At 40.2% G+C, this 14,576-nt stretch overlaps 1 protein-coding gene across 1 annotated transcript in view; it reads right to left on the reverse strand.

Annotated features, from left to right (window-relative positions):
• Positions 1 to 738: 738 nt before the first annotated feature.
• LOC134803443 (synaptic vesicular amine transporter) overlaps positions 739 to 14,576 on the reverse strand; it is a 63,416-nt gene continuing 49,578 nt past the window's right edge. Inside the window, exons 7-13 of the mRNA XM_063776261.1 lie at positions 13,597 to 13,741; positions 11,402 to 11,503; positions 10,595 to 10,729; positions 9,625 to 9,716; positions 5,434 to 5,617; positions 4,590 to 4,723; positions 739 to 1,344 (exon numbers count right to left, since the gene is read on the reverse strand). Of these exons, the coding sequence (XP_063632331.1) occupies positions 1,279 to 1,344; positions 4,590 to 4,723; positions 5,434 to 5,617; positions 9,625 to 9,716; positions 10,595 to 10,729; positions 11,402 to 11,503; positions 13,597 to 13,741 (858 nt within the window). The 3' untranslated portion in view covers positions 739 to 1,278. The remainder of the gene's footprint in view (positions 1,345 to 4,589; positions 4,724 to 5,433; positions 5,618 to 9,624; positions 9,717 to 10,594; positions 10,730 to 11,401; positions 11,504 to 13,596; positions 13,742 to 14,576) is intronic.

Consider the following 14,576-nt stretch of genomic DNA (forward strand, 5'->3'; position numbering starts at 1 on the left):
AAAAAGTGCTTCATTTAACACGTGTGCCGAACTAAATACTTTATTGTCATTTTATTACAAAAAGTAAATACATAATGTAAATTTATTATTGTCTACAAAACATTATGCATGTAGAAATATTGTCAATATGTCATAGTAATATTTTACTGAAAACTTATATCTATATAGCAAATAGGTAGGTACCGATATTACCTATTAATGGCAAAAACACTTAGGTACCTTTTTGCGAAGGGTTACAGTTCTTTTACACATATATTTATTTCCAATAAAATATACTATGTTACAATAAATTTTATTGTCCATAAAACGCATACACAAAGTCATATTTTATGATTAAATATAATGTTAATTAACGTAATTATACATATTTAGAATAATAAGAAACATATTGTCCAAGTCACACATGCAAAACCATACATTTATCTTTATGTGACATTAAATAGCATAATATATATTCAATAAATGAACACCCAATTAATCTGTGGATATAAATATAAATAAAGATTTAGAAATACAGACACGACTTCTGCGATACACCGACATATTAAATATATTAAATTGGGTCACTCGTTTAAGTCGAAACTTGCTCGACATATTTCGCTCCATACCGAGTAGCATCAACGAAGCACGCATTGGCGGACCGACGCAGACATGGAAAGATGTCAAGCAATTTTCGACTTAAAATACGTGAGCCTTTTTAATAAATTTAATATACAGACACGAATTATTCTTGTTTACTACTATTAGTGTAGACATACAATATATTTCCCACAGATATGTTTGGCATATAGTTTTCTAATACAGACACCCTGACTAAAAGGCTATAGATATTAGTATATAGAAATATATACCAATAGGTATTTACATTGATACACATTTGAATCAGAAAATTGGTCGAAACTATGAAGATAGAATAGATGAAATATATGATAGAAGAAATATATGATAGAAGAAATATATAGCTACTTCTCTGGGCAATAAATAGGCCATATATTTGGTCTCATTCACACTTCTTTTACATTGGCATAACACTCCTTAGACGCCTCTAAAGCTACTAAGCAAACCCCTTAAAATAAAAACATTTTGGCACATTTAGTCACTTTAAAATTTAAAATTAACTTTTAAATTTTAACCTACTTTGAAACCTTATGGTCTCAGTTTAAAATCAAGAAATCATTTTTAACCGACTTCCAAACCTCAAAGAAGGAGGTTATCAATTCGGTTGTAAGTTTTTTTTTTCATGATGGCGGGCGGTTAAGATGGTGGCAAAATAGATGTTTATTCTTCTTCCTCGTTCTGATAGCTGACGTAGCGAACAGATGACTTGTCGCTTATTATCAGGCTCTGAAAAAAGTATTTAATATAATTAGGGCGAGCGAAGCGAGCCCTATTACTATTCGACAAACTATGCATTCTTGTGGTACACTTTACGGAAAAACTACTGCACCGTTAGGTTTGAGATTTAACATAGTAATTTTAATTCATGTCTAGATGTGTTATCAAACAATAAAAATATCATTTTATAAACCAAATAAAATAAAATAAAGTAATAACACTTTGTATTACTACTAGCGCCATCTGTTGGCAAAATAATGAATTAACATTCGTGCTAATGTTAATTATTTATTTCTCTAGCAGATGGCGTTAGTAGTAAATAAATAAATAAATACTGGACATTCTTATACAAATTGACTAAGCCCCACAGTAAGCTCAAGAAGGCTTGTGTTGTGGGTAGGTACTCAGACAACGATACCTATGTGGTGTTTTCAATTTCAATAATGTCGATGGCGCTTACGCCATTAACAGGGTTAAATTTTTGGATTCAGACCCACCTCGCTTCGCTTAGTTTGATTCCCAATTTAGCAATTATGTTTCTGTGAATACCTACTAGAAAGAACAATCAATCTTGCTGTAGGTATATTCACTGCGGAGGTCAATTTACTCGTATGTTTTGTGACGCTGATGAACTGATCAGTCATGTTGTGTTAGCAAACTTAAATCGGGTATTTTCAGTTCGAGAAACAGTTTTGGCGCCATTAATTTATTACGTAAGACGATTTTGGGGTGGAGGGGGGTCGAACATATCTTATTTTTCTTACAAGGGGGGGGGAGGGGGTTTTCATATCTTACGTAAGATCACAAAGATGCATTTTTTTTAAATTTCTATGAAATTATGACGTTTAAAATAATAATAATACTTCCACACTCTATGCTATCAAGCATGGTGCAGAGTTAGCTTAAACGAGCTCAAGTACCTTTGTACAGGTACAAATAAACATTCATAAAAATATTTTTATGGAAAATAGACACTATTTAAAACAAACCAAACGTGAACTCATTTTTTCCTTTAGATTCTTACGTAATATATGGTAATATAGGGGGTGGGAGGGGGAGGGCGTCAGCCTATTCTTATTATTCTTACATAGGGGTGGGAGGAAAGCCAGTTGTCTTCCTTACAAAAAGTACTGGGCGACCGTGTAGGATGTTAAGGCTCCAGGTCACAGCGGAGAAGGATGGGCCATGCCACGCCATCGCCATTGTGTACAGGGGGCAATGCAATGATATACAATGGCGGACGACTGGCAGTCAGTTGTCAGCCGTGGTGGGCAATCGGGAAGTTGTCGTTATTTTGGCACACTTCAAAGGAATCGTGGCGTACCGTGGTCTGTGGTGTTCACACATCAGACGCCATTGTTTGTTTAGTTTATCACTGACAGTTTGAATTCTTGACCGCTTGATTAAATGTTGATAGCACAAAATGTCACTATCGTGGAGCAATAGCTTCAGTTTATATAGATGGTCAAGCAAATCTTGTCAGTAGAAAAAGGCGCGAAATTCAAATTTTCTATGGGACGATATCCTTTCGCGCCTACATTTTTCAAATTTGCCGCCTTTTTCTACTGACAAGATCTGCTTGACCCAGTATAGATTTATATCAATCAGAGACCCGCTGTGCGCATTGCAAAGCATGGCTTGGCATGGACCATCCTTGACCACTGTACTGGAGCCTTTCGTACCCACTCGATCGAACATGAAACAAGCCTCGGATTGGATCAAAGTCGCGGTCCGGTACGTTTAGGTAGAAAAACTCCGCGAGCCCTTACAAAGCTCTGCTTTTTGCTAGTAACGAAACTAAGTAAAAGTTCATACAATTGATTGAAACACTTGGTTTTGTTTTTAGTTGCCCTTCATTCACGTATGTTTTCACCACAACACTTAAAAACTATCTTTATTCATCAAAAACTGATGGCAATGTTTTTTAAATCATGATAAATATTTGATAGGTAGCGTTAATTTGTTAAGATTTTTAATGTTTACTGTTAGTATTTTCCTCGAATTGGTGTAGCAAAAAAATGTGTGTTTCACTCGGTTGCAAAGTTTATTTAACCCTCGTGCCTTGAGACCCTCGCAACATGCCATTGTACAATGTACAGTCACCACACGGGATAACAATACCATTTAGGGTTCTTGCTAAATTTCACAATTCTATAGCGTAAGTATTGAACAACCAATTTAGCTAGGACCCTGGCGCAACAATCGCGGAGCGTGACGGTGCAATCGCCTGTGCTCGCGGTGCTCCACCCTAACGGCTCGGCCACGACATCGAGCGACTTGCGACGGCGGGAGCGATAACCGTAGGTTGGAGCGAAAGGTCCGATCGCTGTGTCACGCTTCAACCTATGGTTATCGCTCCCGCCGTCGCAAGTCGCTCGATGGCGTGGCCGAGCCGTTAGGGCGATACTCGTTTGAACGCCTTGCAGGTAGCCAGGTAGCCGCTCGGTTGCAAGGATTAAGGCAATTTTTTTTAACTGTAACACCGCGAGCGCAGGCGATTGTACCAACCTGGGGGCGATTTTTGAATTTCGATCGCTCGATTTCGTCACTCGAAAATCGGTGGAAAACGGTGAAATGCAAATTTTTGAGATACGAGCGATAGAAATTTGGAATGGAGTGGTATTGGCCACTCGTTTTCAATTCTATTAGTAGAATTGAGTCGCTTAACTTCGAACTCGGGTAAATCCATCTGTCAGATTATGCGATTTTGGTATTAAGAAAAGGTAATAGGGTAGATATTTGCTGAGAGGGTCGAATGGATTTACCCGAGTTTGAAGCTAAGCGACACAATTTAAATGCCTAGTAGTGGAGATATTATTGAACAAAATACACGAAATCGAGTGGTCGGAATTCAAAATGCTTCTCTTACAAAGCACGGCGCGTTGGCAAAGTTGAACACGGCGATGATGACCAGCCAATGTGTTGTTGTGTATATTGTGTAGTGTTGTTGTGTATTGACTGTACCAACCTGCTTCTCGTCTCTTGCTGGAGGCGAGCGTAGAAGTAGCAAGCACGGCGCGTAGGCGAAGTTGAGGACGGCGACGATGACCACAGCCAATGTGTTGTTGTGTCTATTGTGTAGTGTTGTTGGGTATTGTCTGTACCAACCTGCTTCTCGTCTCTTGCTGGAGGCGAGCGCAACAGAAGCAGGCACGGCACATAGGCAATTTTGAGCACGGCGATCATAACTACAGGCAATGTTTTGTTGTTGTTGTGTATATTGTGTAGTGATGTTGTGTATTGTCTGTACCAACCTGCTTCTCGTCTCTTGCTGGAGGCGAGCGTAGAAGTAGCAAGCACGGCGCGTAGGCGAAGTTGAGCACGGCGATGATGACCAGCATCCACTCGAAGCCGATGCTGTTCACCAGGGTTCCGGAGAACGCGGGGCCTGAAGGAGATATGTATATAAGCATATTTTGTAGGAATCTTTAGAAATAATTCAGTCAAACATAAGCGCCTATTTACATATAGGTACTTATACGGTCGCCGAGTCGGCCGCCGGGCCCGCCGGGGCCTGGCGGACGGGACCGGTGTCATGAATTTCCAATGAGGGCATGGCCGGGTCTAGCGTGAGTCATCCTTAAGTCCCGATTTACAATTTAATAATGTGTAAAAATAGGGAATATTATGCAAAACTGTGCGTAGAGGGTACCTATCACTAACTCAATCACAATCATGGCCTACTGTGAAACACGACAATCGAAAGTTTGGTTTCTTTCTCTCTATCACTCTTGCTTATTCGATCGATAGAGAGGCAGATAACGAAATTTCAATTTTCGCGTTTCGCGGTAGGCCACCTGTAAACAAACCGCCTTGTCATAGTGAAATTTGTCAAAAAACTGTTTAAGGTCTAGTATGTATCAGTTACTCTATGGTTTACTAAACAAATTACTGCTGCACTCTGGAGGCAGAACATTGCAGTAATACTCCCTAAAGTGTCATTCTATGGAACTTGCTAACTATGTAAACAAAAGTCACTAGTAAATTCATCATTATTGACAGTTTCAATATGGCGGTTTGTTTACATAGTTAGCAAGTTCCATAGAATGAAACTTTATTGTGAAAGTTTAAATCAGTAGTCTGTACAAGATGACTCACCCACGGCATAGCCCAGGCAGAAGGCCGTGTCCCCGATGGCGTACACGGAGCCGTAGACCGCGGCGTGCCTGATGTCCACTAGAAAGCCCAGCTCGGGCATCATGCTTGAGTCCACCATGCCGATGGCGAAGCCGAGGCCGGCGTTGGGGATGATCAGGTGCTCGAGTTTGCGGGCCATTGGGATCTGGGCGGTTAAAAAGTAAAATATTACATAGAACCCATAACCACATAAAAGATAACATTTCAGCAATCAACTTGAATGGGAAAGATATTACCGACCCCAAAGATATAGCGCAGGCATTCAATAACTACTACGTTCATCTCAATACAATAGGTGATAATTCATCGAATATAAATAAACACACCACAAGTAAAACGACAATGACGTACAATTCTATTAATTCGATTTTTATGAAGCCAACAAATCCAGATGACATAAGAATAATTATCAACTCTCTGAAAAACACCAATAGTACAGGAAACGACGGGATAAATACAAAAATAGTTAAAACAGTTTCAAAAATCATTGCAGCGCCGCTTAGTTTTATTATAAACATATGTATCGAACATGGAATATTTCCGGAAAAATTAAAAACTACCATCGTTCGACCTTTGTATAAAAAAGGAGATAAAAAAGATATAACTAATTACAGACCAGTGGCATTGATGCCTATTTTCTCCAAGATAATAGAAAAAGTAATTTATTTAAATCTAAGTAGCTTTTTTGAATCACATAACCTTTTTGCTGACGAGCAAAAAGGTTTCCGGAAAAATAAATCCATAAACATGGCCATTTATGATCTACTTAACACAATTACGACACAGTTAGATAAAAAAGTACCCGTTACAGCATTGTATATGGATTTAACAAAAGCTTTTGATTTTGTGGATCATAAAATTTTACAATCAAAACTGTATAATTATGGTATCCGCGGAAATACCTACAATTTACTACAATCCTACTTGACGAATGCAAGTCACACAAATAACTCGGATTTGTGTTTAGTATAAAAACGAGGTCACATTTTATTCAGATTTAAAACAAACAAATTAAGGCGTCCCACAAGGAAGCGTCTTAGGCCCGCTCCTCTTTATAATCTATATTAACGATCTGCCAAAAGCAATCACAGATAAAATTGTTTTATTTGCAGATGACAGTACAGTGATTTTTACTAGCGAAGAGCCATCATTATTTGAACACGACATTAATAAAACAATAGAATTAATAATCGATTGGCTACATAAAAATAATCTCTTTATCAACTTAAATAAAACCAAAACAATGACCTTTAAACAGAGAAAAGAACTTATTTCACATTTAAAAATTGCATACAAAGATCAGGACATTGAAGAAACGGATTCAACAACTTTTTTGGGGATACGCTTAGATCGAACATTAAGTTGGAATAACCACGTAGACAACGTTTGTAAAAAACTAAACAAATATTCATATGCCTTACGCAATTTGCGAAAAGTAGCAAACCAGTCGACTGTTTTAATCTCTTATCACGCTCACGTTACATCAACTTTGAGATACGGGGTTATATTTTGGGGTAACTATACTGATAGAGAACTAGTGTTCAGAGCTCAAAAAAAGTGCTTACGATCAGTATGCGGTTTACATTTCATAGAATCATGTAAACCCTACTTTATTAAGCTAAATATTCTCACAGCTTCCCTGTCTTTATATATATGAAGTCGTATTATATGTTAAGTATAACCCTCACTAATTCTCCTATTTCAATAGTTAGCGCCAACAACATAGAATACAATCTAGATCATGTAAAACAGCGTTACTAGCAAAAAGCTTTTTTGGAATGGCACCAAAAATTTATAATAAGCTACCAACACAGATTTTAAAAATTAATGATTTAAATAAATTTAAAAAAAGCTTGTATGATTTCCTAATAACTAAAGCATACTATTCTATTCAAGATTATTTGTCAGACTCAGGAAACTTTATTACCTTTTAATTTGTATCTGTTATATATGTTTTAAGATTTAGTTTATAACTGCATGCTACATGTGCTCTGTAGCTATTTGTGTGCCATGTGGCGAAACATAGTGTTACTATATTATACATGTAAGACCTACTGTTGTATAGTTGAATTATCGAGAAGATGGAATTGCATTTGTAGTGGTTGTATGCTGATAGTACAAGAAAATAGAAAATTCAAATATAGAATGCCTGTAAACAAACAATACTACTACATATGCAATTCCACGCTCTCGATGATTCAACTATACATACCTATGTTTAACAAATAAAAAATTTCTGGAGATATAAGAAACGGACATGATAGGGCCGATGTATACAAGGGTATAAAGGTCCTGCTAAATAATAAATTTAAAAAAAAAAAATTAAAAAAAAAAAATTTGGAATTTGGAATTTCGAACCCCATTTAATAACCTCCTATTAAGAAGGCCCAGCCATACAAATGAAAAATCCAAAAATTGCCACTGAGATTAGAACCTATAGTAAGTAGTGAAATAGAGTCGATTTTGGCTTGTTGGCAAATTGAACGAAACAAAGCAAAAGCGACTCTGTTCCAATTGAATAGGATTTAAATTCCATTGAACTGAAGAGGTACTACAGGTATATAGGACCTTGGGCCTTAGGAGGATAAAACTGCTATAAGTTACATTTCTACACCTGACCAATAGGAGAGTTTCATCTATCAAACCATAGAGAAATAAGTAGCATAGAGTGCTCACTCAATACATCAGTTTTGTTACTAAAACGCCTATTATTTTTGTAGTCGACATCTAGCGTCAAGTAGAGGAATTATCAGTACTGTTACTCGACAATAGATGTCGCGTCGAACAAAAAGTCTAACGCTCAACAATTTTCAGCTAATATTATAACCGGATTAACCGGAACTCTATTTTCAAGTCAAGTCAGTATACACTTTTTCGTCAGTCGCGACAACACATGACATCTACAGTGAACCCTGGTTAAGTGGGACCTGGATAAGTGAGAAACCTCTATAGCTGGGACTCATGGTGCGGTCCCGACACTTTAGCACTGAATTACCTCTGAGATAAAACGAACCTCTATAACTGGGATTAGTTGTTGTGATTTTATGGTCACATTTACCTCTAGTATTGAGACAGAGTGTATTTTACCACTTTTACTGAGACTATATTTATAAGATTACATTTTCCTAATTGTTTTTTTAGAATTTATACGAATTACCTCTGTATCTGAGATAACGTCAATCTATGACCTCTCTAACTTGGACTTTATCGATCTATTTCCGTATTCTTACTAACTCTTAGTCTATCCACAAATTCCGCATTTGCTTAATTGTGTCTAAACGACATCAAGTTTCATTTAGTTACTTTATGCAGTTAAAACTATCGAAACGAAAGCTGAAATCTTGATAAGTAACAAGAATAAACAAATTTTCATTTAATAAAAAATCTATCCTTTGGAAAATCATTCAAAATAAATTCAAAGAAATATTTAAACAGACTTAAAAAATATTTAGGGACAAAGATTATTTTACCTAAACATTTAAAGATAATTACAATTTATACCTTATTAACCACCTCTATAACTGAGATATATCCTCTATTCTCACCTCTATTAATTAATGGGACCCTCTGTAAATGAAACAGAAATTTATTTGTACCTGGCTAACTGAGAGCCTGGGTAAGTGGAATACCTCTTTAAGTGAGAAAAATCTGCTCGTCCTTTGAAGTCTCACTTATACAGTGATGTATTACGAAAATAACAGGCGTTTTGGTAACAAAACTGATGTATGGAATAAGCACTCTATGCTTACCTTATTTTCTATGATCAAACTTATATTATGAAAGTATGTTATTTAATATAGTTTTTGGGCCATTTTATTTAAAGTTGTCCCCTACACTTTTTTTTTATTTGGGATTTTCTATGTTATTTCTACTCAGAATCACGAGCTCTTTTGATCCTAATAGGAGAAAAAAAGTGTCCCGAAATTTCCATATATATTTCGATCTTTCCATTCCATGACCGTCATACAAAGTCTATGAAAAATGGTAACGGAATGGAAATAAAAACCTTGGGACACTTTTTTTCTCCTATTAGGAAAGAAAGAGCTCGTGATTCTGAGTAGAAATAACATAAAAAATCCCAAATTTCAAAAAAAGGGTAGGGGACAACTTTAAATAAAATGGCCCTTTTACCATAAGAAATACTTATCTTACCAGTATAAGACAGACGCCGATGATGATGAGTCCGGAGCAGGCGGCCAGCCAGCGGCCCATTTTGTGTCCGAGCGGGCCGAACAGATTCGTCCCTGCAAACATTATAAATAAATAAATATTATAGGACATTATCACACAAATTGACCAAGTCCCTCAGTAAGCTCAATAAAGTGGTATCCAGACGGGACTGATCAAATCGGTCGATCGATCGGAAATGAAATTGGCGTCAATCTCCAATTTTAGATTTATGGTTATATTAGAGCCCTCTAAATTGAAAAAATGCCCCAGAGCGAAAATACTGGCGTCACAAATTGGTATTTTTGCGTCCGCACCTCATTTTATCGGTAATATCGGTCATTATCGGTGGTTGAATTCGGCGAGCCAAATTGGAGTTTGCGTCCGCACGTCCTGATTCGATCGGCAATCGAATTAGATTGGCGAAAAATTGACTAATCTGGATACGCCTTAAGGCTCGTCTTGTGGGTACTTAGACAACGATATATGTAATATATAAATATAATATGTAAGTACTTAAACACATAGAAAACACCAATGACTCAGGAACAAATCTGTGCTCATCACACAAATAAATGCCCTTCCCAGGATTTGAACCCGGGGGCCATCGGCGTCATAGGCAGGGTCACTACCCACTAGGCCAGATACCTAGGTCGTCAATTTTATTTCACATCATTACACAGAGTTATGTATGGATAGCTAAATTTCGTGGTATTATAATTGGTCGAAAAGTCAGAAATATTCGTTGGATCGAAAGATTGGTTGATTGACACTATGGATTTGGATGGTTGGTTGGATTGACACTTTGGATTGGAACGTTGGTTGGATTGACATTTTGGATTGGCAGGTTGGTTAGATTAACGCGTTGGATTGGAAGGTTGGTTAGATTAATACTTTGGATTGGAACGTTGGTTGAAGGTGCTTGGTGGGTTGGAGATCGACTTCCACAGCTTACCAATGAGATAGCAGATGCTAGCGGGCAAAAACGCCACTCCCTGCTGCCAGCGGCTGGCTTGCATGGTGTCCACCATCCAGATCGGCAGACTAGGCTCCAGCATGGCGATCCCCACATTCGCGAAGGTTATGGCTCCTGTCAAGAGGCGTTAAACCAGGAAATTAGAGAAAACAAAAGTTATGCCGCGTGTAACTTGCGACGGAAGATATGGCCGTCACGCGTTTAAGTATCTTGTATTTACTCGGAAACTACGAGTATACTTCTTTTAAAAATTTTGCTCGTCAGATTCCTCGGCTATTAACTGTTTAATTTAGTCATCTGTGGCGGCTCTGTGATCTCAAGACATTTTGCAAATACGGGGAAGAAATCTGGAAAATTTTGGTAGATGGACAGTAAGTAGTAGAAGTAGTAGTAGTAAACTCTTTATTGTACAAAAAGACATATTAAAAATAACATACAATTAGTAAGAAGTACAAAGGCGAACTTATCCCTTTGAGGGATCTCTTCTCATTAACCTTTGAGTAGATGAGAGGAGAAAGTGAAAAGGGGGTGACAAATGCAGCAAAATGTACAACAAGGTACCAGGAAGATAAAGGATATATTTATCTTTCTTTTATAGGTTAAACATACATATATTACACATAAAGGAATGGGGAAAATACACTAAAAATTGGAAAGAATTTGAAAGATGTAAAGCAACTATACAATAGATATTAGACAAATTAATCAGTCAGATCAGATAACCATAGCTTCTTTAACCTCTCCTTGAACGACGCAACCGATTGTGTAAGTATATTGAAAACGTACCGGCAGCAACGATGATGTAGGGGTCCATGATCAGCTCCTTCAAAGATGGCGGGTCACTCTCCTGCCGGACTACGCCAGGTTGCAGAATCATTAGTTGTAGCACTGTCAACAAAATTATATAAGTAACATCTTCGAAAGAACCTCAGGGGTCTAGCCAAGATGACAATCTTTGGTAGCTTGTTGGTAGAATACGTTAATCAAAACTCTGCCTTGGTCTACCATTTTCCCCAAAAGCAGCGAAATACTACACGGAGGACCAGTCTGTCTCATTCGTACTTACACCCATCTCCCAGTGCCAGAGCGGACAGCATGAGGAAGGGGGCGGTCTTTCCGACGAACTCGTACACGAGGCCGCCGAACGGGGGTCCGATCAGACTAGAAAACTTGGAGGATCATTCTGTCTCATTCGTACTTACACCCATCTCCCAGTGCCAGAGCGGACAGCATGAGGAAGGGGGCGGTCTTTCCCACGAACTCGTACATGAGGCCGCCGAACGGGGGTCCGATCAGACTAGAAAACTTGGAGGATCATTCTGTCTCATTCGTACTTACACCCATCTCCCAGTGCCAGAGCGGACAGCATGAGGAAGGGGGCGGTCTTTCCCACGAACTCGTACATGAGGCCGCCGAACGGGGGTCCAATCAGACTAGAAAACTTGGAGGATCATTCTGTCTCATTCGTACTTACACCCATCTCCCAGTGCCAGAGCGGACAGCATGAGGAAGGGAGCGGTCTTTCCCACGAACTCGTACATGAGGCCGCCGAACGGGGGTCCGATCAGACTAGAAAACTTGGAGGATCATTCTGTCTCACTCGTAAGTACTTACATCCATCTCCCAGTGCCAGAGCGGACAGCATGAGGAAGGGAGCGGTCTTTCCCACGAACTCGTACATGAAGCCGCCGAACGGGGGTCCGATCAGAACGGCTAGAAAACTTGGGAGGATCATTCTATCTCATTCGTACTTACACCCATCTCCCAGTGCCAGAGCGGACAGCATGAGGAAGGGGGCGGTCTTTCCCACGAACCCTGTACATGAGGCCGCCGAACGGGGGTCCGATCAGACTAGAAAACTTGGAGGATCATTCTGTCTCACTCGTACTTACACCCATCTCCCAGTGCCAGAGCGGACAGCATGAGGAAGGGGGCGGTCTTTCCCACGAACTCGTACATGAGGCCGCCGAACGGGGGTCCGATCAGACTAGAAAACTTGGAGGATCATTCTGTCTCACTCGTACTTACACCCATCTCCCAGTGCCAGAGCGGACAGCATGAGGAAGGGGGCGGTCTTTCCCACGAACCCTGTACATGAGGCCGCCGAACGGGGGTCCGATCAGACTAGAAAACTTGGAGGATCATTCTGTCTCACTCGTACTTACACCCATCTCCCAGTGCCAGAGCGGACAGCATGAGGAAGGGGGCGGTCTATCCCACGAACTCGTACATGAGGCCGCCGAACGGGGGTCCGATCAGACTAGAAAACTTGGAGGATCATTCTGTCTCACTCGTACTTACACCCATCTCCCAGTGCCAGAGCGGACAGCATGAGGAAGGGGGCGGTCTTTCCCACGAACTCGTACATGAGGCCGCCGAACGGGGGTCCGATCAGACTAGAAAACTTGGAGGATCATTCTGTCTCACTCGTACTTACACCCATCTCCCAGTGCCAGAGCGGACAGCATGAGGAAGGGGGCGGTCTTTCCCACGAACTCGTACATGAGGCCGCCGAACGGGGGTCCGATCAGACTAGAAAACTTGGAGGATCATTCTGTCTCACTCGTACTTACATCCATCTCCCAGTGCCAGAGCGGACAGCATGAGGAAGGGGGCGGTCTTTCCCACGAACTCGTACATGAGACCGCCGAACGGGGGTCCGATCAGACTAGAAAACTTGGAGGATCATTCTGTCTCACTCGTACCTACATCCATCTCCCAGTGCCAGAGCGGACAGCATGAGGAAGGGAGCGGTCTTTCCCACGAACTCGTACATGAGGCCGCCGAACGGGGGTCCGATCAGACTAGAAAACTTGGAGGATCATTCTGTCTCATTCGTACTTACACCCTTCTCCCAGTGCCAGAGCGGACAGCATGGGGAAGGGAGCGGTCTTTCCCACTAACTCGTACATGAGGCCGCCGAACGGGGGTCCGATCAGACTAGAAAACTTGGAGGATCATTCTGTCTCATTCGTACTTACATCCATCTCCCAGTGCCAGAGCGGACAGCATGAGGAAGGGCGCGGTCTTTCCCACGAACTCGTACATGAGACCGCCGAACGGGGGTCCGATCAGAACGCCTAGAGCCAGACCTCCGAGGGCTATGCCCATAGCGTTGCCTCGTTCCTGTGGACATTTTATAATAATTTTCATCAGCCTATAAACACCCCACTGCTGAAAGTTTGGGTCTATAGTCCCCATGCTAGCCAAATGTGGAACTTCAGACATACATTTTTGCGTTTTCCTTTTACCGAAAAGCTATAGTGGTTTCATACGTTTTACTTTACTTATCTGTTGAAGGCATTTGATAGCGTTGATCACGTGAATTGAAAGATTTTTTTTCTTATTAACACATTCACTGCCCCCGACGCACATGTGCGTCCACCGTCATACAAGTTTGTTCCTAGGCCACGCCCCCTGGCAGTGAATGCGTTAAGAATATAATTTTAAAGAAAATTTTGCCATTAAAGGATGACTCCCGTTAGACCGGACCGTGTCCGGGCCGGAGCTTCCAGCGCTTACTTTTCTATGACATGACAGGTGATCACGTGATGCTTTCCATACAAAACGATGCGCTGGAAGCTCCGGCCCGGACGCGGCCCGGTCTAACGTGAGTCGTGGTGGTTTAAGGGGTAAAAAATAAATTAACTGTCTCATATCTCTTTTGTACCTTTGGGGTCTGGGTAGAATATATCAAGTAGTTAATGCGACAGAACTCAATCTGTTGGGTTTTATAGCCCTTGGAGCGCTGGATTACCTCAAGGGTCTATTTTTGGTCCCTTCGTGTTTTCTGTTTACATTAATAGACTTTAAATTAACATTTAATACTTATGCAAGATAAAGATGAAATACGGTTTTTTATAGACAATCATAAAATTCATGCTACCAAACGTCAAACAGGTTAGCACCAATTGGCACCAGATGATTTGCTGGTTAAAAATAAAAATAAAAATCGTTTATT

This window comes from Cydia splendana, chromosome 26 (assembly GCF_910591565.1).
Source record: "Cydia splendana chromosome 26, ilCydSple1.2, whole genome shotgun sequence".
NCBI classification, from domain to species: domain Eukaryota; kingdom Metazoa; phylum Arthropoda; class Insecta; order Lepidoptera; family Tortricidae; genus Cydia; species Cydia splendana.